The sequence below is a fragment of the Colletotrichum paranaense genome (assembly GCF_030867605.1).
Source record: "Colletotrichum paranaense strain IMI 384185 chromosome Unknown Scaffold_6.1, whole genome shotgun sequence".
Lineage (NCBI taxonomy): Eukaryota > Fungi > Ascomycota > Sordariomycetes > Glomerellales > Glomerellaceae > Colletotrichum > Colletotrichum paranaense.
In genome coordinates, this window is record NW_026848964.1 from 1787393 (window position 1) to 1813691 (window position 26299).

General features: G+C 58.3%; 7 protein-coding genes across 7 annotated transcripts; 3 read left to right on the forward strand and 4 right to left on the reverse strand.

Annotated features, from left to right (window-relative positions):
* Positions 1-722: 722 nt before the first annotated feature.
* CPAR01_08254 (uncharacterized protein) lies at positions 723-1249 on the reverse strand (the record flags this gene model as incomplete). Its single annotated transcript, XM_060492522.1, has 2 exons — positions 723-903; positions 1011-1249. 2 exons carry the CDS (start codon positions 1247-1249, stop codon positions 723-725), a joined length of 420 nt encoding a protein of 139 aa, XP_060348892.1.
* Positions 1250-1705: 456 nt separating this feature from the next.
* Positions 1706-5890, reverse strand: CPAR01_08255 (ABC transporter; the record flags this gene model as incomplete). The annotated part of the gene is made up of 8 exons (XM_060492523.1): positions 1706-2383; positions 2434-2621; positions 2672-2787; positions 2838-4315; positions 4363-4789; positions 4838-5494; positions 5544-5731; positions 5783-5890. 8 exons carry the CDS (start codon positions 5888-5890, stop codon positions 1706-1708), a joined length of 3840 nt encoding a protein of 1279 aa, XP_060348893.1.
* Positions 5891-7836: 1946 nt separating this feature from the next.
* On the forward strand, positions 7837-10628 carry CPAR01_08256 (fungal specific transcription factor; the record flags this gene model as incomplete). The annotated part of the gene is made up of 8 exons (XM_060492524.1): positions 7837-7923; positions 7987-8010; positions 8097-8215; positions 8267-8799; positions 8857-9158; positions 9210-9695; positions 9761-10011; positions 10073-10628. The coding sequence occupies 8 exons, from the start codon at positions 7837-7839 to the stop codon at positions 10626-10628; spliced, it is 2358 nt and encodes a 785-aa protein (XP_060348894.1).
* A 2589-nt stretch (positions 10629-13217) lies between these two features.
* CPAR01_08257 (NAD(P) transhydrogenase beta subunit) lies at positions 13218-16912 on the forward strand (the record flags this gene model as incomplete). Its single annotated transcript, XM_060492525.1, has 6 exons — positions 13218-13326; positions 13426-14589; positions 14644-15096; positions 15145-16671; positions 16733-16807; positions 16878-16912. The coding sequence occupies 6 exons, from the start codon at positions 13218-13220 to the stop codon at positions 16910-16912; spliced, it is 3363 nt and encodes a 1120-aa protein (XP_060348895.1).
* Positions 16913-18606: 1694 nt separating this feature from the next.
* CPAR01_08258 (uncharacterized protein) lies at positions 18607-20880 on the reverse strand (the record flags this gene model as incomplete). Its single annotated transcript, XM_060492526.1, has 5 exons — positions 18607-18705; positions 18754-18828; positions 18876-19736; positions 20167-20454; positions 20788-20880. The coding sequence occupies 5 exons, from the start codon at positions 20878-20880 to the stop codon at positions 18607-18609; spliced, it is 1416 nt and encodes a 471-aa protein (XP_060348896.1).
* Positions 20881-22947: 2067 nt separating this feature from the next.
* CPAR01_08259 (glycine cleavage system H protein) lies at positions 22948-23580 on the forward strand (the record flags this gene model as incomplete). The annotated part of the gene is made up of 2 exons (XM_060492527.1): positions 22948-23071; positions 23177-23580. The coding sequence occupies 2 exons, from the start codon at positions 22948-22950 to the stop codon at positions 23578-23580; spliced, it is 528 nt and encodes a 175-aa protein (XP_060348897.1).
* Positions 23581-23839: 259 nt separating this feature from the next.
* CPAR01_08260 (porphobilinogen deaminase) lies at positions 23840-24895 on the reverse strand (the record flags this gene model as incomplete). The annotated part of the gene is made up of 1 exon (XM_060492528.1): positions 23840-24895. The coding sequence occupies one exon, from the start codon at positions 24893-24895 to the stop codon at positions 23840-23842; it is 1056 nt and encodes a 351-aa protein (XP_060348898.1).
* Between the last annotated feature and the right edge of the window lie 1404 nt (positions 24896-26299).

Genomic DNA, 26299 nt, shown 5'->3' on the forward strand with positions numbered 1-26299 from the left:
AAGAAGGGTACAACAAGCTTGACCGGGACGTTGGAGCAGAAGCTTTCCTGCGGCTCGGGAGCTTATATACCAATAAGTTTAGCAAGGGGACCAAAAGTCATCCCGTGTCTTTCAAGAGCCCAGATGGTGTTACTCCCCCGCCAAAAGTTACCCGTCTACTGCATGACAAAAACACTCTGTCGGTTCGCGGATTCTCTCGTTCGCGGGTCCCATACTTTGAAGACAGCTCCGGGTGAGCGAGCTGCAGATTGCGCGGCGCATCATCCCAGCCTGCGCAGGACGTTAGTCCAACGTAATGGGTAGGATTCCGTCTGCACCGAGAGCATCAATATCGATGTACGATTGGACAGCACAGGGGCAGAAGGACGGCTAGACCGAGATCATGATGGCGTGCTGGGTCGGATGGAAGAAGCTGAATGTAACTTCACGGCTCGTTTTGAGCGACAGAGGCACGTGTCTCTGCGCGAACTTTGAGGTGGTGAGTCGGGCCCATCTCGGGCTTCCCAACGCCAAGACACTTGTTATTTGACGGCGAAGCGGAGATGATGCTAATCATGCTAGAGCGAGAAAGAAGGAAGAAGCTCCGAAGCTGGAAGCTGGGCGTGCTCGGTCTGCGGATTGGGGATGAAGCCTGCGAACGCTGCGTGGGGTGGGTTGCCAGAAGGCACAAGAGATGAACGGCGTCATGTGGCGTTGGCTTGGCGCTGCAGGTCGAGAAGGGATCATGAGCTTTCTAAGCTTGCTGAGCTTCCCGAACCTGATTTGAGAACCTCGCTGTTATTCGTCAATCCCGGCCGGGTTGTAGTCGGTCGAGAGGTTTGTGTTCCCGGGACGAGACGAGAGTTGACCGTGGCCGTTGGGTCCGACCCCGTGGGTGAATTAGCGCTTCTGATTGGCTGCTGGCTGCCGGTGTAAGTCGGGGAACCAGGGTTGACGGCGGGGGGGTGTCAGTCTTGGTGGCGTCGATGTCTTTGGTGCCTTGGGGGAACAAGCTTACCATCTCATTTTACAGACTTTTGGTTAATCGCTGCTGCTTGCAAGAGTCCAAGATGATCCTTGAAGAAGGGCGTGTGCTGACGGAACGTGTTGTGGGTAATGTTCTACGCAAACGCCAAGAACGACGACGGCACGAGCTCCGATGGACCCTCAGAACTTCGCCACGATGTGAAGAAGCTTTCCTTGGCTTTCCAATGGGCCTGCTTCTTGTTCCGGAGACCACGTTGGGGAGCACGTTTTCTGCTAGTAGCATAGAAAGCGAGTTCGCTCCAAGCTGCGTTTTCCCCAATCGAGGTTTGCGCCAGCGGCATAGTTGACTGAGCTGTGGTGTCTTGGCTCAAGTCCAGAGTCATGGCAGCAAGTCGATAAGATGGTAACATTGAACGGACCCAAAGCCGCGGGGTCGGAAATCAGCACACTTTTGACAGGTTCCGCCGTTTGGGATGATCATCATTTCTGTCAAGGGAAGAGGGTCACTTTGCAGGACACTGAGTACAGAGTATGAAATTGGTCTCTTGGAGTCTAAACATTACGAGTCTAAGTGTCTCTAGGACAAACGTGATCGACTGAGTTGCGCAGTTGCGAGTCAAATAGTCGTACAAAAACCCCGTTTCCCAAACGCCGTGCTCTATGGGAGGAGTCAAGCGCTCAACTCCCAGGCCGAAAATGCAACAACTCAGCATGGACGAAGCTCTTCTACTTCCCCTGCTCACTCGAGATTCTGCGCCTCGCACATCTGCTTATACATGCCCCCCTTGGCCACAAGCTGCGCATGCGTGCCCTTCTCCACAATCCTCCCGCCATAAAACACACAAATCACATCGGCATCTTTCACAGTCGACAACCGGTGCGCAACAGCAACCGTGATCCTCTCCCCGTCCCGCGCAGCCTCCTCCAGCGCGCGCTGCACAATCTTCTCCGACTCGGTGTCGAGCGCGCTCGTCGCCTCGTCGAGCAGCAGGATCTTGGGCTGGCGGATCAGCGCCCGCGCGATGGCGATGCGCTGCCTCTGTCCGCCGGACAACTGCATTCCGCTGCTGCCGCAGGGGGTCGCGAGGCCTTCAGGGAGCGACGAGACAAAGTCCCACGCGTTGGCTGCGCGGCAGGCCGCTTCGATCTGGGTGTCCGGGACGATTTCGTCCAGGGACTCTGCGTCGATTCCCAACGAAATGTTCTCGCGGATGGAGCCCTGGAAGAGGGTAGGCTCTTGCTGGACGAGGGCGACAATGTGGCGGTAGAGGCGGGGGTTGAGGTCCGACAGAGCCGCGTCGCCGTCGATGACGATGCTGCCTGTCGTCGGGTCGTAGAAGCGTTCGAGCATGGCGATCATTGTGGATTTGCCGCAGCCTGAGGCGCCTACCAAGGCGACGAACTGGCCCTTTTTGATCTGGAGATGTGTTAGGTATGATTTCTGTCAGGTACTTAAGGGGGACTCACTTCGAGATCGACTGCGCGGAGGACATGCGCTTCGGGTCGTAAGGGGTACGAGAAACGGAGCTGCTGGAAGTCGACCGAGGCGCCGGCCTTTGGCGCGGCGTCGCGGTTCTGGGGCGTCTCCTGGATGGACGGCTGGAGGTCGTGCAGCCAGAAGAGGTAGTTTGCGGCGTTGATGCCCTTGGTCATGCCTGGGAGGGTCAGAGTGTGTGACATCACCAGCGGAGAAGATTCAACTTACTGCTCGAGTACTGGAACAGCTGCGACGCGGCCTGTCCGGAGAAGAATGTGCCCATGAAGGCGACGAAGAACTGGTACATTGTGATCTCGTTGAACGAGAGCAGCCGGCAGCCGTACCTGCTCGAAAGTTAGCAACTAGATTGGGAAGACGCAGCACCCAAACTCACCAGAACCCGAGGGCCATGAAAAAGTACTCAATGGCCTGGGTCAGTCCAAACGCAACAGTCATGACGAAAAGGGGACCAGTCGAAGCCCTCACGGCGTTGTCGAGCTCGTCAGTATACCTCTTCAACACCGACTCCTCGATAGCGAGAGACGAAACGGTCCTGATCGCCGTCACGGATTCGGACGCGATCGCCGCGCTCGCAGAGTACCGCTTCGACGTCTTGGTATCCAGGCGCGAGTCAAGTCTGACCTTGATGTAGCCCGAGGACACCAGTGGCGGCATGCCCGCAAGCACGACGACGAGACCCAGCTTCCAGGTCGTGGCGATAGCCAGGATACCGCACGCGATGACGTTCAGCGACGAGATGAGGATGAGGCCAATGTTGAAGCCCATGAGCTCGAGGATGGCCTGAGGGTTCGACTCGAGGCGACTAGCAAGCGCGCCCGTGTTGTTCTCGACGCGGTCAAAGAATTGCAGGTCCTGGCGGAGGAAATCATTGAGGGACTGCCGGCGCAGCTTGTGGTTGAGCCCCTGGGCGATGACGTTTGTGGCCCAGCCCATGACGAAGTAGCAACAGAGCACGCCGAGGGCGAGGACGAAGAACATGAGGGAGTAAAAGTTGCCCTTGGTGATCATCTCGGAGCCCGTCATCGTGAAGACGTCGACGAGGTTGGCGATGACGAGGGACTGGCCGGGGAATGCGCCGGCGGCGACTATCACGGCCAGTAAGGTTGCGAGGTACGCCCACTTCAGCTCAGGCGTCTCGCGCACCATGCGGATGACGACGCTGATGAGGCCGATGGGCTTGTAATGATCAAAGTTGTCGCGCTCCTTCTGCGCCTCCATCCGCGTCTGGTCTGTCGTCCGGTACCGGCTCATGGTCTTCGTGAGCTCAATGCCCTCCTTCCCAGCAGCAGCCGCCGCCGTCACCGCTTCGTCGTCATCCTCCTCGGTCTCGGTAATGGATCCTTCCTCGGCCACGTTCAAGTTCTGCGCCCTCACGAGGCGGGAATACGCGCCGCCCTGCGCCAACAGGCCCTCGTGCGTCCCCTGCTCGACAATGGCGCCCTTGTTCATGACTACAATATTGTCCGCCTTGCGGATGGTGGCGAGTTTGTGGGCAATGACAATGGTCGTACGGCCCTCGGCGGCCTTGTCTAGGGCCTGCTGCACGACGCCCTCGGCGTGCGGGTCCAGGGCGCTGGTGGCTTCGTCGAGGAGGAGCACCTTGGGTTCCGAGATGATACTCCGTGCGATGGCGACGCGCTGCTTCTGGCCGCCTGACAGGAGGCCGCCGCGCTCGCCAATCATCGTGTCGTAGCCTTCGGGCAACTGGGAGACGAAGTCGTGGGCAAAGGCGATCTTGGCGGCGTCCTGGACGCGGCGGAGCTGCTCCTCGCGGGGCGAAGACTCCCACGGGGTTCCGACGAGGCCGTTGGCAATGTTGTCAAAGACTGTTCCCTGGAAGAGGACGGGTTCCTGCGGTTGTCAGAGTTGGTTCAAAATGTAGGTGCTTCTCATCTCACCTGCTGCACGAGCCGGACATTCTTCCTGAGCCAGTTGAGGTTCAGCTGGTCGATCGGCTGGCCATCGAGCTTGATGGTGCCCGATTTTGGATTGTACCATCGCTCAATCAGCCCGATGATTGTGCTCTTGCCGGAGCCGCTGGAGCCCACGAGCGCCGTCACCTTGCCCGCGGGCACGTGGAGCGAGTAGTTATCGAGGACCGTGACGCCGGGGCGCGTCGGGTACTCGAACGAGACGTTCTCGAGGTCGACGACGCCGACGGTCTCGGTGGGCTGGTGGCCTGACTTGTCAAAGGGGTCGATCTCGGAGACGCGGTCGATGAGCTTGAAGAGCTGGGCGGCGGCGGAGGCGGCGCGGGTGAATTCGATGATGTAGGGCGCCAGCATGGTCAAGCTCGTTGCGCCGATGACCACAGATAGGAGGACCCTGAAGCCTGTTAGCTTATGCTGCTGAAAGATGCTGCGGACTCCTTACGTAAAAATGTCTCCAGACTCGGTAATCTCGCCCCGGCTCAACATGTGGATGCCCTGCCAGAACGCCAGGGCGAAGCCGGCGTAGATGACAAAGTACTCAAACGAAAAGAGCACACCAAACAGGGCCGACTTCTTGTTGCCGATGCGGTGGGCGTCCTCGAGGAACCTGTCAAACTTTTGCACCAGGCGCGATCGGATCTCAAAGGCGTGTACGGTACGCGCGCTCGAGAGGATGCCCTCGGAAAAGGAGCCCGCCTGGGCGTAGATGTCGAGGATCTTTGTCTCGAGGCCGGCCTCGATGGTGGAGACGACGCCCATCACAATCAGAATCAGGGGCGCGATGCAGCACACGATGAGCGTGAGCTTCCACTGCGTGACAAAGGCGATGACGAAGGCGGTGACGAAGACGGCGAGCCCCTGGAAGGTCAGAGCGAGCTTCTCGGCGATGCCGACCTGGATGAGGCGGCCGTTGGAGATGGCCTGGGTGGCAATGGAGCCGCCGGAACCGATATCGTAGAAGGCGACTTCCTGGCGGAGAGCGGCGTGGAGGTAGGCGTGGCGGATGTTGCGCGTGATGCGGTAGGCGGAGAAGGTTGTCAGGGAGATGTAGCCGTAGGCGAGGACGAAGCGCGCGATGCCGAGGTAGACAAAGTAGAGCCTGGGGGTGTTAGCTTGCAGTGATGATTTGTGGATGTACAGAGACGTACGCCAGTTTTGAGACTTCATTTCGAAAGTGTTGAGGAGTGGACTGGCCGGTGGTGAAGTCCTGGATGGTGGTGACGAAGCTGCCAAAGATCAAGTTCTGCAGGGCCACGCCGGCGCCGGCGCCCAGAGCGCATACTATCGCGATAGTTTGCAGGAGCTTCTCAAAGGGTCCCCCAAAGGAAAAGATTCTCTGGGAGGCGTCAGCATATTTGCAACAGGTGAGACTCGACGATGATCATACTAGGTAGGCCTTGAACGCGCCGCCCTCTGCCTTGACAGCTTCGTTTGGCGAAGCAATGGCGGCGACGGTATCCTCAGCCGGAGTGTGCTCCTTCTTTTCGGCCCCCATATTGTGCGGCTGACGGGTGGTTCACCCCAAGATCTGATCGTCTGTGTCGCGTGGTGTGTTCGTACAATCAAGAAATGTGAGCCGGCGGGTTGGTTTCTCTTGTAGATGAGATGGGGAAAACCAGACGATGCAGGTTATATCATGCGGTGCACCTCAAGGCGAGCCAGGAGAATGTTTTCAGACACGCATATTGAAGTTTGAAGCTCGGATAATAGAACACGCAAACTTGAGCTGACTGATCGCCAACGTAGCAGAGTCTCCGTCATTGAAGCTGCTGCTGCGAGGCCTTGGCTTCTCCCGCGGACCGCCGTCATGGAAGCGAGAACGCCCCACTCTTCGGCATAGTGGACCCCCCGCTTCGGTGCAGGAACGAGTGCGATTGGTTCGACTCCAGCTTGGCAGGCTCGCAGCGGGGGCCGCGGGTTCATCGCGCCCGGGCGCCCACTCCGCTGCTTTGCTCGGGGCGCGGTGCTCTCGGGGCGCGAGGCGTCAGACAATGTCCAGATTTCCCTTCATCCCAAACCATTAAAGGCTAAAGGAGTTCCCCTTCGATCGATGTGTGATGAGGTGTCACCGCGTCAGCAGGATGTTTTGGTTTGACCGAGTCCGACGTCGATGATGCCGATGACTCTTTCGCCGGACGGCGCGGTGGACATCTGAGACGCTACGGCGCCGCGCCGACACGTGGGAAGCGCTCTCTCCTCCGGGTTGAGCTACTCACGAGTCTCCGAACAGCTACCACAAATACCGTACCTATGGACGGCATGTCGCCGTGACCAGCAGTGCCCTAGGTTGAGCAGACAGGTTGGTTTCGTGTCATGTGTCTCGGTCCATTTCGAAGATGGCATCCTCGATTCGAACAAAACAGCAAGCGGCAGATGCCCTCCATATAGTCCTGCCCGGCGCCATTCTGACCTTTGGCGCCGGAAGCCGAAAGGACAAGCGGACGCCGAACAATGGAAAGACTCCGTACTTGCGCCGCCCATACTCCGTCCCCGTCAGAGATGCTGGTCCATGCCTCTCCCTGCCTATCACGGGCATTCACAGATCCAAATGCGTCCATGCCGGCGATGTGGCCCTGGCGTTGCCGGTGGGATACGTTTGAATAGACTACAACGGCGGCGCTAGAACGTGACAACACTGCGATTCCGTGATCGACACACTTTCTATTGGCGAATCATAGCTCTACAATTCCCTAGCTAGTTTCTATCTAAAGCCAGTTACCCCAGTTCAAATGCGTCTCTACAGCGGCCTATCCGGCGCGAACCACCGTGTCTGCGCCTGGATGAGCCCTGAATCGCAGAGATGTGCCGTCACCCGGACCCCTGAAAGGGTCCATGGCAAGGGGGTGAGCACGGAGATCTGAATTACTAAAAATCGTGCATGCATTCTGCAACGAAGTGCCTTTGCTCCCACGACTCATATGGGTGCTAGAATCCCTTCTTCTGTTCTCTCTCTTTTCCCCTTTACAAAATATATCCTAACCGCGCATGCACATCCTACCCGTAAGGTGACCAATTCAAAGACGGGCAAGCCTCCAGCCTCAACTGCGGACAACTAGCGGCTGAGTCACAGCCACAGGGGCCGCCCTCTTGCTCCATAAAATCCGCCGGAAGCGGAACCCGCGCGCGCCGTTCCCGTCCTTCTTAGTTGCCCCCGGGCCGCGACCTCATCCCGCCGCGAAAGTTGGGAAGAGGTTCCGAACCATCTACGCCCGCTTGCTTTCTCGTGATCCCGTCCTCGTTCGGGCCCCGAATTCACCCAGCCCCGGGCACAACGCCTCGCTTGGCATCTCTCTGTACAACACGACAATTCTAGATTTCGGATCTCTTCGATCCCGCCCCGCCGGATCCTCCTTCGAGAGTCTTGGACCCTTGCTCCTCGGGTACGACCTATCCTTAAGTGAAGCCATCTGATCACATTTGGAAATATCTAACCGAGCCGTAATGGACACCGGATCTTCTGCCGGGGCTGGTGCGGGTCTCTCCGCTACTGGCGGCGTGGGCGGCGCCAATCTCCCCATCAAACGAGCGGTAAGTAGACCCTCATACTACCCAGTCGTTGTAAATCACGCCGAAACTAACTTACACATTTAGTGTGATGCTTGTCGTGCCCGTAAAGTACGTTGTCTCTCATCCTTCATTGGCCCATGTCATCATGTCACTCGACACCATCCATTGGACGTAGGGCTGACTGTGCTTCGTAGATTCGCTGTGATAGAGAAGAACCATGTGCTCACTGCCAGCACGCCGGCATCGAGTGTAAGAACACATCGGGGCTCAAGCCCAAAGAGAAGAGAACTCGCATTCTCATCACCCCTCAATAGTTAGTCTCGTATTTGCTCCCTTGCACCAGTTTACAACTCACACATCCCAGTGAGAAGAAGATCGACCTAATAGACCGCCGCCTCGACGGCGTAGTCCGCCTCCTCGAGGACCTAAAACTCCAGTTCCCCATCCAAGCACCATCAGCAGCACCGTCAACCGCACCATCAGTCTCGGGATCAACCGCCACACCCGGCGGGGGAGCAGGAGGGGCAGTATCAGGGGGCCCGCCGGCGTCCATCCAACTCAAGACGGTGGCTTCATCATCCATCTCAACAACACCAGCCAGCACTTCCACGCAGCAGCAGCACACGACGGACCCTCTGGTCGAGGGCGAGTCCTCCATGACGGCTCAGTCCATCTTCGCCCACGACTTCCTCCGCAAGACCGTCGGCGACGGCTCCTCGGTGCTCGAGATGCGCGAGACCCTCGACGCCCTGCACTCTCTCGTCGAGGCGCTCCGGCACCAGCCCGCGTCGCACGAGCTGACGTACCCGCAGGCGAAGCCCGTGGCCCGGCCGGCGTTTGGCGAGTGCGAGATGCCGCCCGTGCAGTCCGCCGTCAACATCATCCGCGAGGCAAAGGGTGCGTAGTCTCAAGTCACTATGCAGTTCAGGAAAGTCAGACTAACGTCTCAAATAGCCCAAAAGACGCTGGGCCTCGAGTGGGTGACGACGTTCCTCCACCCAGACCACTTCACCGACCTGGTCCTCAAGGTCTACTTTGCGCCGACAGAGTTCAACGAGGCCGAGTTCATCATCGTCAACGCCGGCCTCGAGAGCCTGTACACCGACATGACGCAGTCCAAGACGGCGACGGCGCAGCTCAGGGAGGAGTGCGCCAAGATGGGCACCCTCTGCCGGGGGAACCTCCAGACCGCCCTCGCCAACCTGCCCCTGCACCTCCCGGCCACGATGGACATGATTGTTGCCCTCTTGTTTGGTGTAAGGTTCTCCCCCACACATTCTTCTTACATCTGTAGCTAACATCGTCAGGCCTACCACGCAATGGAAGTAGCAAAACCAAGCCTCGCCTGGACCCTCAACGTAGCCTCGGCCCAACTCTGCCAAACCCTAGGCTATCACCGCGCATCCCCATCATCGTTGTCCTCATCAACTTCCACTGCAACAGGCACAGCAACAGGCCCAACCACCGCAAACCCAGACGACGAGGAATACAAAATTTTCCTCTTCTGGTCCGTCTACTTCATCGACAAGTCCCTCTCCCTCCGCCTCGGCCGCCCCTCGACGATCCAGGACTACGACATCACGGCCCCCTACCCCTCGAGCGCCAGCAAGATGCACGGCGCCCTCATGAGCTACTTTTGCCTGTGGGTCGTTGTCTCGCGCATCCAGGGGAAGACGTACGAGCAGCTGTACAGCCCCGAGGCGATTGCGCAGCCGAGCGCCGTGCGGGAGGCGAGGGCGAGGGGATTGGCGGCGGAGTTGAGGAGGGTTACGGACCGGACGCAGGAGACGCATGTGAGTTGCTGTGATCGTTCAACCCACGAAGTTGTTGTGAGGTTGCTGACTCTTGTGGCCAACAGTCGCAGTATTTGAAGTCGGCCATCGAGGCGGTGGGAGAGAACACGATGGAGTTCTTCAACGTGTCGGATGAGGTGCTGAGACTATCGCTGATGACAATCATCTATCGCGCCGTCCCCTCGCCCCCCGGGTCCGCGACGACGTTTGGCACAGAGTGCATCAACGCCGCGAGGGCGACGCTGCAGCGGCACGAGGATTGCATGGCCATCATGGCGAAGGATGCGTACTACCTGTTTCCCATGTACATGAACTGGTGCGTTCTCTCTTACGTTCCACTCTCCACAAATTCGTGCGTTCACACTAACAACGCCCAGGACAATCCTTTTCTCCCCCTTTGTCCCCTTCATCGTAATCTTCTGCCAGGTAATCGAAACAAGCGACACCTCGGACCTCGCCCGGCTCCAGGGCTTCGTCGCCTCTATCCAGGGCGCAAAGGAGTTCACCGAGGCCTCGGCGCGGCTGTGCCGCCTCTTTCAGGTGCTTTACAATGTCGCGTTCCGGTACGTCGAGATGCGGAGCCAGGGCAGCAGTGGGGGCGGCGGCAACGGGAACAACAACAGCACGCAGCAGCAGCAGCAGTCGGAGGAACAGGGCCAGGAGATGGACAAGTACCTCACGGCGCTCGGGTTCCCGCCGGCATCTGGGCATCCGCAGCAGCATGCACAGCAGCAGTCGTCGGACGTGGGGTCGGAGCAGATGTCGGGGATGACGGGCGGAGGAGCAGAGGACGGGATGAACGGTGCCGGTGTCGCGGGGTCGGGTGCGCTGAACCAGATGATGTGGATGGGGAATGCGGCGCAGTTGGAGGATTGGTTTTATAGCAACCAGCAGATGATGGGGCTTGTTGAGGATGATGACTCATTTTTGTAGTGAGCGGTTTTGGGTGTAGACATTGTTTGGCGATGGAAAGGGGTTGGACATGGCGATAGACACTGGGTTTGTGACGGGGCATCATGGCCAACGGAAGACGAGGTTCATGTTCAAAAAGCCTACAGTGGGCAAAGGAACTCTGGACTGGAATCAGAAGAATACCATACAGTGCGGCTGGGAGTAGACCCAGCCCATACACATACATCGTCAACCCGTCCCGGTCACCCCCTCTCAAGCCTCATCACCATCCAGGTCAGCCTCATCTTGCTCAATAGCCAAGCCAACCACAACCTCGACGGCCAACGACGGCCAGCAACCACAGCCTTCATGACCAGCGCATCCTCCTCATACCACAAGCAAACGGGGGTCCAACTCCCTCGGGCGCCGTGGCCCAGTGGAACACTCAGCTGGGGACGGGGGATTTCCACAAATCTCTAAGGAGATGGACCTCGACCTCTTGAGTTCGACTTCACTTTCAGGGTACTCTTTTTTTGCACATTTGAAGTCTTTTCTGTTGTGTTTTGGGTTGCAACTGAGTTGGTTGTGTCGGCTGGTTGATCTGGTTGTGAACCATCGTCAGCTTGGAACTCCCTACTTGTCAACGAAGTTTTGACCATTTGGCGTCGCCGAGGAATTGACGACGAGTCGATTTGAGCCCTTCAGATGATGGGAAAAGGCTCAAAAAGTCCTTGGAGAAGACTTTGGCTGACGCTAGGTTGTGGCTAGGAGATATAAAAGACTATGGATTTGGAGTCCTAGAGCAACTCTATCGACTGAGAAACTACACGCTGCATGGATCAGATGGCATTGGGATGTTATCAAGACAACCGGGAGTTAAATCGAACTTGATTGGAATTCTCTTCTAAGGTTGCTGAACGATCGCTCCCCTCTAGACGATGCCAATGGTACGAATGGTGTCGAGTATGGTAGCTCTCCACTGACCAATGGCCAATCGGTTCAAAACATCATCTACCCCCTTCGGAACGTCGGGCCTCATTGGTTGTCTGTATGTTCCATCTGCCTGCCGAATCTGCACTCGCTCTCTCTCTCTCTCTCTGCTTCGTCGCTCCGAACCAACCGATGCACGTCTGTCTGCGCTGCCTTCCCTTCTGTGCGCTACATGCATGCCATGCAATGCAAAGTCGCGGATAGCGTTCTCGTGTTTCGTGCATGTGACACGTTCGTCTTGACTTTTTGGACACTTTGCTATGGATCAAGTGATGGCAGCAAGACTTGGAGATTGATCTATATTCCAGCCTTGGGTTGCCACGATGCTAAAAGAGGATTTGGTACATCACATTTGCCAGACTATAAAGATGCTGGCCAAAAGCCGTCTACATAAGAGCCGGAAGAGGCGGGATCTTGAAAAAGCTAGCTGCATGTCACTGAGACGCGGGAAACAAACACGGGACAGGAACATGGGCCAAGGGTGCTCGGCCTCCGTCTGGGAGAGCATTAATCAGCGTTCCATGAAGTCTATCAGTGCTTTAACAATCTCCCATGAGACGAAAAGGAAAACTGGTCCCGATGGATAAGATGGTAAAAGGCACCTCCAGCTTGGGGAGAGCAGGCCTGGATCATTGCAGGCTTATCGGGCCTTATCGACTTATCGCGAGCCCGAAATGGCGGGGGATAAGACTATCCCCCGTGTTTTAGCGCCGTGTTTAGTGCCCGCGGCCCCACACCCCGCACTGGAAGACTGGAGAAGAAGGGAAAAAAGGGGGGCGAGTACATACGGAGTACGGGGTACGGGGCCAAGCTGCAGCTCCTTTCCCTGCACGGAAGCATGCACCAGACCACTTCCACCAACACCTCACACCACCAATGACCACATCCGTCGAAAGGTACCTGTCCAGTGCCTTTGAACTCCTACACAAGATGTACTCTACTTAGCGTCTGCGACATTGTCTTGCCTGAATTGTCCACCAGCTGTCCTCCCAGAAAGTACCGCACTTTCGTACCGCACATGCCAATGAGGGGAACCTTGGGACACAGCTGCGAAGGGGGGTAAAAGCCAACTTGGCAGACCGCGCAGACTACTCCAAACAACATCCTGCTCGGGTAGTGATTGGAGGAGCTTGGAGCTCGCGCTGCGACATCTGCGACACGCCTGAACCGATTCTGCACTTCCCGTCTTGGGATGCAACGAACCTGGGGGGGAGAGAACAAGGATCCGGATGCGCGGGTGATGGGCGAGGGAGGGGGGGCAGCAGCCACCACCTCAGAGTAGTGACGAAGACGAGGACGAGCATGGAACAAGTCCAACGGCCGAACAAAACGTGACACAGTACAAGCCCGTTGTCTCGTTGTTCTCTTCTCTGGCTGCAAAAAGTCAATCCCAACTCTATCCAATTCACATCTTCCAACTTCCTCCTCCCCTCTTCTTCCTCCCATCTTCACCTCTCCCTATCGCGTACCGTCGCCTTCCCTTTGTCATAAGTCGACACGGTAGCTTGGAGCCGTTCCCGTTTCCCTGCCACCCAACCTCGTCGACCTCAGGCAGTGGTCGCGAGCAGATGAAAAGGCCCTGCCCGACATCCTCGTCGCCCCGGCTTCGTTAGCCTGGATGCTCGAAGCCTCGCCGCTGCAATGGCGAATCTCTCCGTCCTGCGGCCGACTCTGGCCTACAACGTGTGCTCCTCCCGCGCTTCTCCCGGCCGGCTCGTCGGCTCCCGCGCGTGGCGGAACGGTCTAGCAGGTAAGCTACCGAGGTCTCGGTTCTTGCAGGAGCAACCAAGAAGAAGAACCTCGCCCAATTGCTTCGGCTAACGCAGTCTACTCGTTTCCCTACATGCAGCCGTAGCACCGGCATCTGTCGTCGTCGCCGGCAAGTGGCAATCCACCCACGCGAGAGCCCGCCGCCAGACGAAAGCTCTCGTCCCGGCCGTCTCGCCCCGGCCTCTCCAGCTCATCCGCCATGCGTCGGTCGTCTCGGCGGGTTCCAGTGCCAGCGCCGGCCCCACTGCTACACCGGCAGCAACCTACTCAACAGCCGCAGAACCGCAGTCCGTCCCCTACGCGCAGCTCACCGTCGGCGTGCCAAAGGAAATCTACCTCAACGAGCGCCGCGTCGCACTGACCCCGCAGAACGTGGCCCTCCTCCTCAAAAAGGGCTTCGGCAAGGTCCTCGTAGAGCGCGGCGCCGGCGCCTCCGCCGATTTCCCAGACGAGGCCTACGACCGCGCCGGCGCGACGCTCGTCGACCACCCGCAACAGGTCTGGTCCGGCGCCGACGTCGTCCTCAAGGTCCGCGGCCCGATCCCGTCCGAGATCGACCTCATGAAGGCGCACCAGACCGTCATCTCTTTCCTGCAGCCCGCGCAGAACAAGCCGCTCGTCGACAAGCTGGCCGCGCAAAAGGCCACCTCCTTCGCCATGGACCTCATCCCGCGCATCTCCCGCGCGCAGGTCTTTGACGCCCTCAGCTCCATGGCTAATATCGCCGGCTACAAGGCCGTACTCGAGGCCTCCAACAATTTTGGCCGCTTCCTTACGGGCCAGGTGACGGCCGCGGGCAAGATCCCGCCCTGCAAGGTGCTCGTCATCGGCGCCGGCGTGGCCGGTCTTAGCGCCATTGCGACGGCGCGGCGGTTAGGTGCCATTGTGCGCGGCTTCGACACGCGCCCTGCCGCGAGGGAGCAGGTGCAGTCGCTCGGCGCCGAGTTCATCGAGGTGGACATCAAGGAGGACGGGTCCGGCGCCGGCGGGTACGCCAAGGAGATGTCCAAGGAGTTCATCGAGGCCGAGATGAAGCTGTTTTACGAGCAGGCGCGCGAGGTCGACATCATCGTCACCACCGCCCTGATCCCGGGCAAGCCCGCGCCCAAGCTGATTACCAAGTCCATGCTCGAGGCCATGAAGCCCGGGTCCGTGGTTGTGGATTTGGCGGCCGAGGCGGGTGGCAACTGCGAGAAGACGAAGCCGGGCGAGCTGTACGTGTACAAGGACGTCAAGATCATTGGTGAGTTGAATGGAAACCCCCCCTGAAGAAAATCCCATTGACTTACACACTCAGGCTACACCGACCTCCCTTCCAGACTGCCAACGCAGTCCTCGACGCTCTACTCCAACAACGTGACAAAGTTCCTGCTCTCCATGGCTCCCAAGGACAAGGAGTTCGGCATCGACCTCGCAGACGAAGTCGTCCGCGGCGCCGTCGTCACCCTCAAGGGCGACGTCCTGCCCCCGCCGCCTCGAAAGGCCCCGCCCCCGGCCCCGCCACCACCGCCCACCGTCGCGCCCGAAGCCGAGGCCGTCGCCCTGACCCCCTTCCAGAAGACCTCCCGCGAGGTCGCGACCGTCACGGCCGGCATGGGCACCGCGCTGGCCCTGGGCAAGATGACGGGCCCGCTGTTCATGGGCAACGCCTTTACGTTTGCGTTGGCCTCGTTGATCGGATACCGCGTCGTCTGGGGCGTCACGCCCGCGCTTCACTCGCCCCTCATGAGCGTCACCAACGCCATCTCAGGTCAGCAGTCTCCTAGCAAATGTAGAATCTCATAGCTAACAGTCCAAGGCATGGTCGGCATCGGCGGCCTCTTCATCCTAGGCGGAGGCTACCTCCCCCAAACGATCCCCCAAGCCCTCGGCGCCGCCTCCGTCCTCCTCGCCTTCGTCAACGTCTCGGGCGGCTTCGTCCTCACAAAGCGCATGCTCGACATGTTCAAACGCCCCACCGACCCGCCCGAATACCCCTGGCTCTACGCCGTGCCGGCAGCCCTCTTCGGCGGAGGCTACATCGCCGCCGCCGCCACCGGCGCAGCGGGTCTCGTGCAAGCCGGCTACGCCGTCTCCTCCGTCCTCTGCATCAGCTCCCTGTCCAGCCTCGCCTCCCAAGCGACCGCCCGCATGGGCAACATGCTCGGCATGCTCGGCGTCGGCTCCGGCGTGCTGGCCTCCTTGCTGGCCGTCGGCTTCTCCCCGGAAGTGCTCACGCAGTTCGCCGGCCTCGCGGCCCTGGGCGGCATCGCGGGCCTCGTCATCGGCAAACGCATCACGCCCACCGACCTCCCGCAGACCGTGGCCGCGCTGCACTCCGTCGTCGGCCTCGCCGCCGTGCTGACCTCCATCGGCAGCGTCATGGCGCACATTGACGACATCTCCACGCTGCACCTCGTCACGGGCTACCTCGGCGTCCTCATCGGCGGCATCACCTTCACCGGCTCCATCGTCGCCTTCCTCAAGCTCGCCGGCAGAATGTCCTCCAAACCCCTCGTCCTCCCCGGCAAACACCTGCTCAACTCGGGCATGCTGGCCGCCAACATCGGCACCATGGGCGCCTTCGTCACCCTCGCCCCCGGATCCCCCGCGATCGCCGCCATGGCCCTCTCCGCCAACACGATCCTCTCCTTCGCAAAAGGCTACACCACCACGGCCGCCATCGGCGGCGCAGACATGCCCGTCGTCATCACAGTGCTCAACGCCTACTCGGGCTTCGCCCTCGTCGCCGAAGGCTTCATGCTCGACAACCCCCTCCTCACAACCGTCGGCGCCCTCATCGGCGTGTCCGGCTCCATCCTCTCGTACATAATGTGCGTCGCCATGAACCGCTCCCTCACAAACGTCCTCTTCGGCGGCATCGCCTCGACCCCGGCCCAGACAGACTACAAAATGGAAGGCGTCGTGACGCAGACAAGCGTAGAAGACACGGCCGAGGCGCTCGTCAACGCGGAGAACGTAATCATCGTCGTCGGCTACGGCATGGCCGTCGCCAAAGCGCAGTACGCCATCAGCGAGATCACGGGCATGCTCCGCTCCAAGGGCATCAACGTCCGCTTCGCCATCCACCCCGTCGCCGGCCGCATGCCGGGCCAGTGCAACGTGCTCCTGGCCGAGGCGAGCGTGCCGTACGACATCGTGCTCGAGATGGACGAGATCAATGACGATTTCGGCGAGACGGACGTGACGCTCGTGATTGGCGCCAACGACACCGTCAACCCCATCGCTCTGGAGCCCGGTAGCCCGATTGCGGGGATGCCTGTGCTCCAGGCGTGGAAGAGCAAGCAGGTTATTGTGATGAAGAGGGGCATGGCCAGTGGATATGGTGAGTTTCTGGAAGGCATTGCGAGATTTGCGTAGAGGCGCCTGACTGACCGCGGAAACAGCCGACGTACCGAACCCCATGTTCTACATGCCTGGAACACGCATGTTGTTCGGAGACGCCAAAGTGACTTGCGACGGTTCGTGGCCCTTTTTTTTCCATTCCTCCTTCGTGTATCAGACACGGTGTACTGATCATACCCCTCACAGCAATCAAAGCAGCCGTCGAGACTCGAGCAACATAGATTCTAGAGAGATCTCCGTATCGCGCAGAATATAAGACACCTCCGGCTGGCACCCCATGTTTTTGGACTAGGAAAGCATCTGATCTTTCCCCTAGAGGCGCTGCATCTACAAAGGAGCTCTTCATCATGAACACATATCTCTTAGCTATTTCGGTTCTCCAACCCCCTCCCCCCTTTTTCGCTTCTTTCCTTCTTCTAGTTCAGCGCGTTTTGTATATACTGTGATCCAAGGACGTAGCGGTAGTTTCTGTTCGCCAAGGTAGTGAATCGCAATACGTGATGTATCAAACAGAAGCGCCAAAGAGCTCAAGTGACTTGACATGTGATAGACTTGGGGGGGGGGGGGAGAGAGAGAGAGACAGCAAGCTGCCGGAACCAAAGACAACACACCAAGCTCGGTCCTCCTCACAAATCCCAGAAACCAAGCCATGATCAACGGTTTCCTACTTCCTGCTCGCTACCTTTCAGACCTCTCTCTCCACGTACAGTCAAATAGCCAACACATCTGTTCCCCAGGCAAAACCCAACAAACCCGCCGCGAGTATACTCTCGACGACGAGAGATACTCTCCAAGCAGCCGAGCACCCATCTCGCAGCCCCGAATACGGCAGTCCAGCTCCGACAGCACTGGCAGCAGACATCAAAACCACATCACAGCACGACACATCACAAAGGTAGGAACCCTAGCAGATATCCCTGAAACGGCATCTGGAATTGCAATTCCGTTGGCCTCCTTGCCTCAAACGGCCAAAAAAGGCCCTTTCACAATATTCATTACATGGTTTGTTCCCCTCCTTTCTCCTTCCTCCTCCATCTCAATCCCCCGTTTGATATGCCGCCTTGCCCCAGTCTCCCCCAAGAGGAAATAGCCCGCATGGTGGAGAGGAAAAAAAAATAGGGAGGCTCTCAAAGTAAAAAGCACGCGTGGTGGAATTACTTGTTACATGGTGTGGTCTCTTTCTTTCTTGTATCAGGTCAATCCGTCTCCAGAGACCATCCCAGATGAAAAAAAAAACAACAACTGTGTGGGTGTGGTTGGCAGTGGTTTAGTAGTGTCAAGAATTCGACAAAAAAAATCTCTGATGGAAAAAAAGCAAGTTTTGCTGCCCAAGATTTTCTCTCCGGAACAGTTTCGCAGCGGCCGTTACGCCTGGAAACAAGACGGTGGGCACTGCTCTGTCTCAACACTCCATCCCCCTTTTCGTGGTGAGAAGGGATCGATCAAGCGAGCGAGGCCCACCGCCAGACCGTAGTCCTAAAATGCATCTCATCCCGCCCTCCAGCCATTCCGCCGTGTCCCTACCAATCTTGAGAAGTAAAGGTTGAAGAGATATGCAACGCCGATTGCAATCAGAGAGTGAGGAATGTGTTTGTGTGTGATGTGTGCGCGATTAACCAGACTGGTGACACTGAAAAGCGCTGTGATCGGGCCATGGAGGCCATGTTGGTAACAAAAGAAAGAAGCGAGTCGGTTTGTTTTAAGGGGCTGATTATGCCAGGGAGAGCCATGTAGGGTGCTCTGTATAGTCACTCGTTGTCGCCTGAAGCCAGAGATGACTGTTTTGGTAGCTCGGCTGATGGATGCCAGCATGGATATCGAAGGTCGTAAGGACGTAATGGGTCATGATCCATTCGTTATGGGCGGCCGAGACGATTGTAGTTGGCGCGAGGCCACATCAGACCGCTGACGGCGATCAGCAGGACTGATACAGGAGCAGCGGCTCTCCGACGTTTTCGATTTCGGGAATGGTGCACTTGAGGTCGAAGGCCTTGGACAGCACAATCTTGAAGATCTGTAGATGGTCAGTCAAGTGCGATACCACGGCGAAAGAGGGGCTCACCTTTTGCACGTTGATACTATGGCTCGTGCTAGAGAAGATCAACGCAGCGCGCATTGCCTTGGCGAACCGGCGAGCCTGTTCTGTCAGCGCCGAGATACGAGAGAGACTCTTTGACGACCTACCTGGTTCGAGATCTCTTCTTGGTCCTCTCGCGGAAAGTTGACAAAGTGGTCATACTTGGTGCCCACCAAGATGGGGATGGCCGTCTTGTTGAAGCCCCTGCCTTGCCTGTACCACTCCTTGATGCTGTTGAGGGTGCTCTTCCGTGTCAGATCAAACATGAAGAGAATGGCGACGGCGTCGTTGCAGACCAGCGGAAGCATGTTGACGAACTCGCGCTGGCCGCCCAAATCCCAAATGGAAAAGGTGATTTCCGTATTCCGGATGGAAATGGTCTTCTCCATAAAGTTGACGCCTAGCGTCTGGATGTAGTCCTCGTCCCAGCTTCCTTCCACGTACTTGACCATAAGACTGGTCTTGCCGATTTGCGCATCGCCCACCATGCCGACCTTGATGACGACGTGGTTGCGACCGTTGCTGGCGGCGGCTTCCGCACCGGCGCTGCTGCGCGACGCATGGTCGGCGTAGCCTTGTTGCGCGCCGGCGCCGGAGAGTCCAGAAGCAGGCCTTGAGATGGACGGGGCGTTCACGGGAAGTGGTGGTGTGTTGTACCGATCCGAGTGCTGCTCTTCGGGTCGCGGGGATTGTGGGAGGCCATGATCGAGGGACTGACTTGTCTGGTGTCGCTGGGGCTCTGGGTGGTCGTAGCCGTTGTTCTGGGCCACCTGGGGAGAGGCATCGAAGGCACCGATGGTGTCGTCGGGGTGAGGCTGCGCAGCCAAGTGATCGTGGTCCATGGTGTCGACTGCGTCGTGGAACTGGGCCGGTGACCCCGCGGACAGTGTTGAGGAATCCAGCGTGGAGATTCGAGGGTGCGGGACGGGAGGCTCCGTATCGAGCAAGGGGCCGGAAAGATGACGATGCTGTAGTTTACCGGCTTGCCGATGAGCGAGGACAAGTGACAGTCGGCGCCGAGTCCCAAAAGAAGGTCGAGGAGAGGGCGGCAGGTTTCAGTTCAAGCCCGATGATGGCTTCATGGAGCGCTTGCCAGGGCGGCGGCGCGGCGATCGATGGGGTAGCAAAGGGCTGAGTTGAAACCGGGCTATACGAGATGGTATCTGTCACTGATTAGGGTTGGCGACGTCGACGCAACTCGTGGAGGTGAACAGGTGAGGCGGGAGAGAGGGAATGAGTGTTCAGGCAAAGATGTCTCACCTAGCCTCTCCACACACGCAAGTCGAGAGGAAGAGAGGAGGGACAGGAGCGTGGTGTGGACGGTACGGGACCTTGAGACGGTGCGGTGCGGGAACAAGAGAGGGGATTGGACGACGAGTTGAAGCAGGGGTTGCCCACCTCGAGCTGAGCAATGGGAATGGGCCAGACGAACGTACCGGCAGTGTGTAGTATCAACAGGCGACGAGTGGCCGAGTTGCAGGAGCCGGGCTTAGGCTTGACGACAACAGGAAGCCCTCGACTTGGTGTGTGGGTTTGGCGAGGAGACGAGGTCGAAAGGTGTCGGGTTGCGGCAGACGGTGAGGCAAGACAAGGCGAGCAAAAGACAGAAAGGGTCAGGTATCGACGACGGGACGGGATGGCGATGAGATGCGGCGGTGCGGTACGGATACTCGATGGCAGGAGGAGCTGGAGGTGACGGTCATGGAATGTACCGAAACGGGCCCAGGGGAGGAGTCAGGGTATGGGGATGAAGTAGCGGAGATCCAGGCAAGGCCAAGCACCAAGCACCAAGCACTAAGCATCCGTGGATGTCAATGTCAAGCGCCGGGGAAGTTGTGCGCGTCGGGGTGCACTTTGAGATGGCGGATTGTGTACGGAGTATGGATGAACGGGATGCTGAGGAGATGCTTGTGCGACTTTGTTGTGCTGTGCTGCCCCCCGTTGTCGTGTTTTGGTGCAAGAGAGGGGGGAGGGGGGACGAGGGGATGTCAGTGCAACATAACATTAGGAAGTACGTACCTCGCATGGTGCGAACAAGGACAGGCACAGGCACAACTCGAACCAGCAAAGGGAAGCAAGCGACTCTTGGGCTTGGTTGATTTGGCGGAGCATTAGGTACCTTAGTGAGGCACGCCAGCGCAGGAAAGCCCAGGGAAACGGCAAGTCAGGGCCATCCCCAGGCCATGGCGCTTATGGCAGATCGAGGAAGGGAGGTGCGACAGGGGGCCCAGGGGAAAGAAAGCAGCCAGTCAGATGGCCGGGATGGATCCTTTGGTACATTTCGTGCACTGGCAATGACGCCAAAGTTGAGCAAGTACGAAGTATCTACCTACCTTAGGCCACGGTTGTGTGGAGAAGACGCGAGACGGACGCGTTTTATGCACACAATCCTCCAGTACACACTACACACTACGCACTACACAGTACCTGAGGTAGTAGGTTGGCAAGCAATGTTTGTTCAGCCGCCCCACGCACCACAGGCGCATCTCCCTTTCGTGCACTAACACCCCTAGCACCTTATGACGGGAGATTTGGTGCTATTGCTTTCGAGGATTATGGATGATGCATCACGGGCGGCGGCATTTATGGAATCGAATCGACGCACACACACAACTCCTCGTTTATTAATACTTGCCAATTTTCTTCCATTCTTTTCTTCCTGTTTTTATTTTTTATTTATAATCCCTTCCAGGTCCACTGACTGGTGGGCTCTTGGGCTTCTTTCAGCTTCGCCTGAAGTCAGTGGGACTCGACAGGGACACATTCGACGGTGGACGCACCGTACGAGCTTCCGTAGCGAGGGCAAGGCACTGAGACAAAAACGTTCAAACGGACCAGCCGAGCCTCACCAAACAAGGCACAACTTTCGAGGGCGGTGAGCCTCATGTCGTCACTCGTCACTCGTCACTCGTCAGGAATCACATCTGCCTGACTTGCAGTCGAGTTCCTCTGCAGACATGAACAACACCACTGTTGTTGACAGCGCCTGCAATGTTGACAACTAGAAACGCCGTCGTTTGCGACGTGACATTGGCCGATTCATTCGTGCAGCTGCAGCTCGTTGTCCGGTGCGCAGTGGAAAAGCACAGCGCCCAATGTCAATAGAAAACTTGCCCAAAGTCAACAACCCCCATCACGCTCGGGTTCCCATTACTTAAGCGTACGCGACATGGGACGATGCACAGAGTCCCGGGCCCGGGCTCGAACCTCAGGCTCCCGCTCAGCAAACACAACAGGCCTCTGACCGCAATTCCAGAATGAGGCTATTGCCAACTCTATCTCTGCCTTGGAATAAGATCCCGACCTCAATTGTAGGGCGCGCGAGGAATATCCACAGAGGCTTCGTCATTCCGGAGCAGAGACCTGATCCAAAGAAAAATTCAAGATAAATCAGCCGGAAGGAGGGAAAAAAAAAAAAAAAAAAAAAAAAAAAAGGGAGAGGGAACCAAACTCCAGGGTAAAAAAGACCGATGAGATCGAGACTAGAACGTTTCTGCCATGCAATTTCGCAGGCTCGAAATGGGGAATTCATGCAAACGGCATGAGGCCGTTGTAATAGTCCACCACGGTCGACCACGTTCACCTGGCACCCGCCCGAAATACCCAGACCAAGAGACGGGACACTCCCGGATGGCCTCGCAACGGACTCCTGGCCCGCTCCGTCCGAGCTCTTGGGCTCATGCCCGGCTGTCTACGTCGTCGTCTCTTGCTTCCTACTCGCGGTGCCTCCCTGTGACTTGTGACTGACACATTGCCTCAGGTGCGCAGAGAGACTGGCAGCAGACAGACCGAGACTGGTTGGAGACTTCCAGCGAGGGCGCTCTCGGCTTCCCCTCCTATCGCTCTCCCTCCAACCCAGCGCGGTCTCTTATCGCCCTGCATCCAATGACCCCAACCTGGCTCTTGCGGCCCCGGGCCGATGGCAGTCCGCCCAAACAGCCATGACTAAGGCGACGGCGGCTCGAGAAACCTGTTCCCTGATTGGCCTAAGCGCTGGTGTTTGATGGAAGAGTTCCCGGTCTCGGTAGGGCGGTACGTACCTGCCGATAACCTATCAGCCGCCCAGGCCCCAAATCCCCCCGGAAGCTCTAAAGTCGGCCGTTCTGACCTCATTCTCAAACTCCAAAAACCTACCACCACTCTTCCACATCTCTCACGACACAACCAAAAACCTCCAAAATGGCCTCAATTGCACGCAGCATGAGGGCAGTCCGCCCCTCCGCCCTCTCCCAACTCACCAAGGCCGCTCCCCGCGCCTTTTTCCCCCGTCCCGCGCAGCGCAGCTTCTCTACAACCCCCAGCAGTGAGCTCTCCCCCATCCCCCCCCAAAAGCTTCGGCTCCCCACCCGAAGGTATCAAACACCAAAAGACTGACCCCTCGGACCTGCTTCCGAACCATCATCGACAGGCTTAATACGCAAGTACACAAAGGACCACGAGTGGATCGACCTCAACGCCGACAAGAAGACGGGCGTCGTCGGCATCTCCCAGTACGCCGCCGACGCCCTGGGCGATGTCGTCTACGTCGAGCTCCCCGAGGAGGGCACAGAGGTCGCCCAGGGCGACGCCATCGGCGCCGTCGAGTCCGTCAAGAGCGCCGCCGACATCAACGCGCCCATCAGCTGCAAGGTCACCCAGGTCAACCTCGGCCTCGAGGAGAAGCCGGGCACCATCAACAAGGTGCCCGAGGACGACTCCCACGGCGGCGGCTGGATCGCCAAGGTCGAGGTCGACGAGGCAGGCGTCCAGGAGCTCGAGGCCCTCATGGGCGAGGAGGAGTACAAGGCTTTCACCGCTTCTGAGGATCACTAAATTAGATGGAGAGAAGGGGGAAGAGAGGGAGAGAGCAATGGTTTGGTTAGATATAGGTAGCCGGCAGTTCAACCGGGCAGAGTGTGTGTCTGTACTATACGCCAACGCCAAGCGGGTATTCACTTTCGGGGTTTGCGGTTCAACAACGTGGTAGTCACCAACATAGAGCAATGAGAGATGATGGTCATCAAATGGTTCCAGCGGGAACAGTCTATTTTCTTCCGTTTGGTGTGTTTTATCCGATTGTGTCATAAGTTCGTTACGCAGCAGCATTGGCCGCCGCCGCAGTCTCCGCCGTCGCAATCTGGTCACCCGGCCGCGCCTGGTTGATATCATCAAGGATCTTCTGCGCGCCCCCGTCCACCAGGTCCTGCGCCACGAGCTTGCCAAAGCCATCTGCCTCCTCCCGCGTCGCAATCGTCTCGGTCCTCTCCGCGTCCACGCCCTGCGTGCCGTCAACGTGCACCACCGTCGCCTTGAGGCGCAGCTTCTTACTCCCTTCAACCTCAACCCAGCTCGTCTCGACACCAATCGGCACGCTGCACCCGCCCTCGAGCGTGCGCATGACGCTCCGCTCCGCCACGCACGCCAGCATCGTCGGCTCGTCCTCGAGCTCTCTCAGCACGCTCAGCACCCTCTCGTCGCCGGCCCTCGCCTCGATCCCCAGCGCGCCCTGTCCGACGGCGTGCAGCGTGCCGCCGTTCTCCGAGTCGAGGTACTGCGAGATGCGCGCGCCGTAGTCCATGCGCAGCAGGCCCGCCGCGGCGAGGATGATGGCCGAAAAGGGGCCCTCGGGGTCGTCGCACTTGCGCAGGCGCGTCTCGATGTTGCCGCGGACGTCGGCGAATTTCAGACCCGGGTGGCGGCGCTTCAGCTGCGCGATGCGGCGGATGCTGCTGGTGCCGATGACGCTGCCCGCGGGGAGGTCGCCCAGCGTCTTCCAGCCGTGCTGCTCGGCGAGCCCGGCCCTGAAGACGACGACGTCGCGCGGGTCCTCGCGCTTGGTGACGCAGCCGAGGGTGCAGCCGTCGGGTAGGGTGGTGGGCATGTCCTTGAGGGAGTGGACGATGATGTCGAGCTCCTTGGCGACGAGCTTCGCCTCGAGCTCGTTGGTCCACAGGCCCTTGCCGCCAAAGTTGTAGAGCGCCGTGATCTGGTCCTTGTCGCCGAGGGTCTGCATGCTGTGGATCTCGAACGTGGCGTCGGGGCGGGCTTTGGAGAGGCCTTCGACGACGATCTCGGTCTGCTTCATCGCCAGCGCCGACCTGCGCGTGCCGACGTGGATGGGGGTGCCGTTCTCGGGTGCGGCGGCCATTGTGACGGGTGGTGTGGGGTGTGCGTGTGTGTCTGTGTTTGGGATTGAAGTGTCGTCTCTCGGTGCAATCGACGGTTCTTTGCCGGCTTGAGCGAGGTCAATTGCGAGTTGTTGGGCTGGCGTGAGGTGTGTCGTCGAACTCGAGAATTGAATTTTGGCTTCGGAGTTTGGCAAGTTGGAGTACTTGGCAGGCAGGTAGGAGCGATGGCGGGGATGGAGGGGTAGCACGAGAGCAACCACAAGTTCGGTACTGTGACGGGACTGTAGCCGACACTGTGTCTGCAGGGCCCCGGGGTCCACCTCCGCCGCCGCATCTCCGAGCCTCCGACTGCATCCCGTCAGCTCCAAGCCGAACTTTCGTCTTTCTCGAATCAGACGTCATAGCATGGTCCCCATCAAAATGGTGATTCCTTGATCATTTCGGCTTCGGCAGCTTCAAAGTCGGCATCGGCTTGTCGAACCTGATGATATCTCTGCAGACCCCTTTCCTCAACGCCTGAAATCACACAGAGCTCTGGGTGTGCGTGGGAGCATCCGCCATCGTGCAGGGCAAACACCTCTGACGTGTCGAGGCACAGAACACGATACAACCACGATGCTGATGATTTTTGAATTGCTCCTATTTCCCTAGTCTCCTTGAGACAACACGCTGCGACGTAAGGTGGTTCTCTGGCCGTCACGGTTAGGGGAAGAACCTCGGTGATGCCCGATATGTGCAAGCTTAGGTAGGAATCGAGGGGCACAGGGGAACACCGACTTCGTGTTCTTCTTCTGGGGCTATCTCAAATTGTGACAATAGCCCGTCGCCTTGGGTCTTGACGTGGTCGCCATGCTCTGCCTCGTCGAGTCCTGTTGCACCCGTGTGGACGGGTTACTCTGTGTCTCTCGAGATCGGATTGCGGCAAGTGAGGAATTGCGATGACGCGGAACAGATGCAGCTGTCAAAGTGCCATAAGCCTAGTATCGTCTTGTCGTCTTCAGAGTTGACAACGTCTGCGGTCGTAATAGAATCAAGTGTCTATCGAAACAAGCATGTCTTTGCCGACTCTTTCCTGACAAACTGGGCCAGATCAAGTGCAAGCATATCCAACTAGAACTACGAACTGACTTGTCTTTACCTCCATACACGCGATGGTATCACCTCCATCACGGATGCAACGGACAACGTGTAAGCTACATCAGCCGAGTCCACGAGAAGAAACGTCAGACAATGTTCAACGTCCTTCGACTCCTCTCGCCCAAACATCACATCATGACGAAGAAGTTGGACGTCGACAATGTGTATAAAGCGAGCTGTCAATCACGCAACCCCGTCCTTCCCATCGCCAACAACGCCAGAGTAGCGGCATTCATCTCTTCGCATAACCAAGACACCAACTCTCCCAGCCCTCCCACCACGCAGAG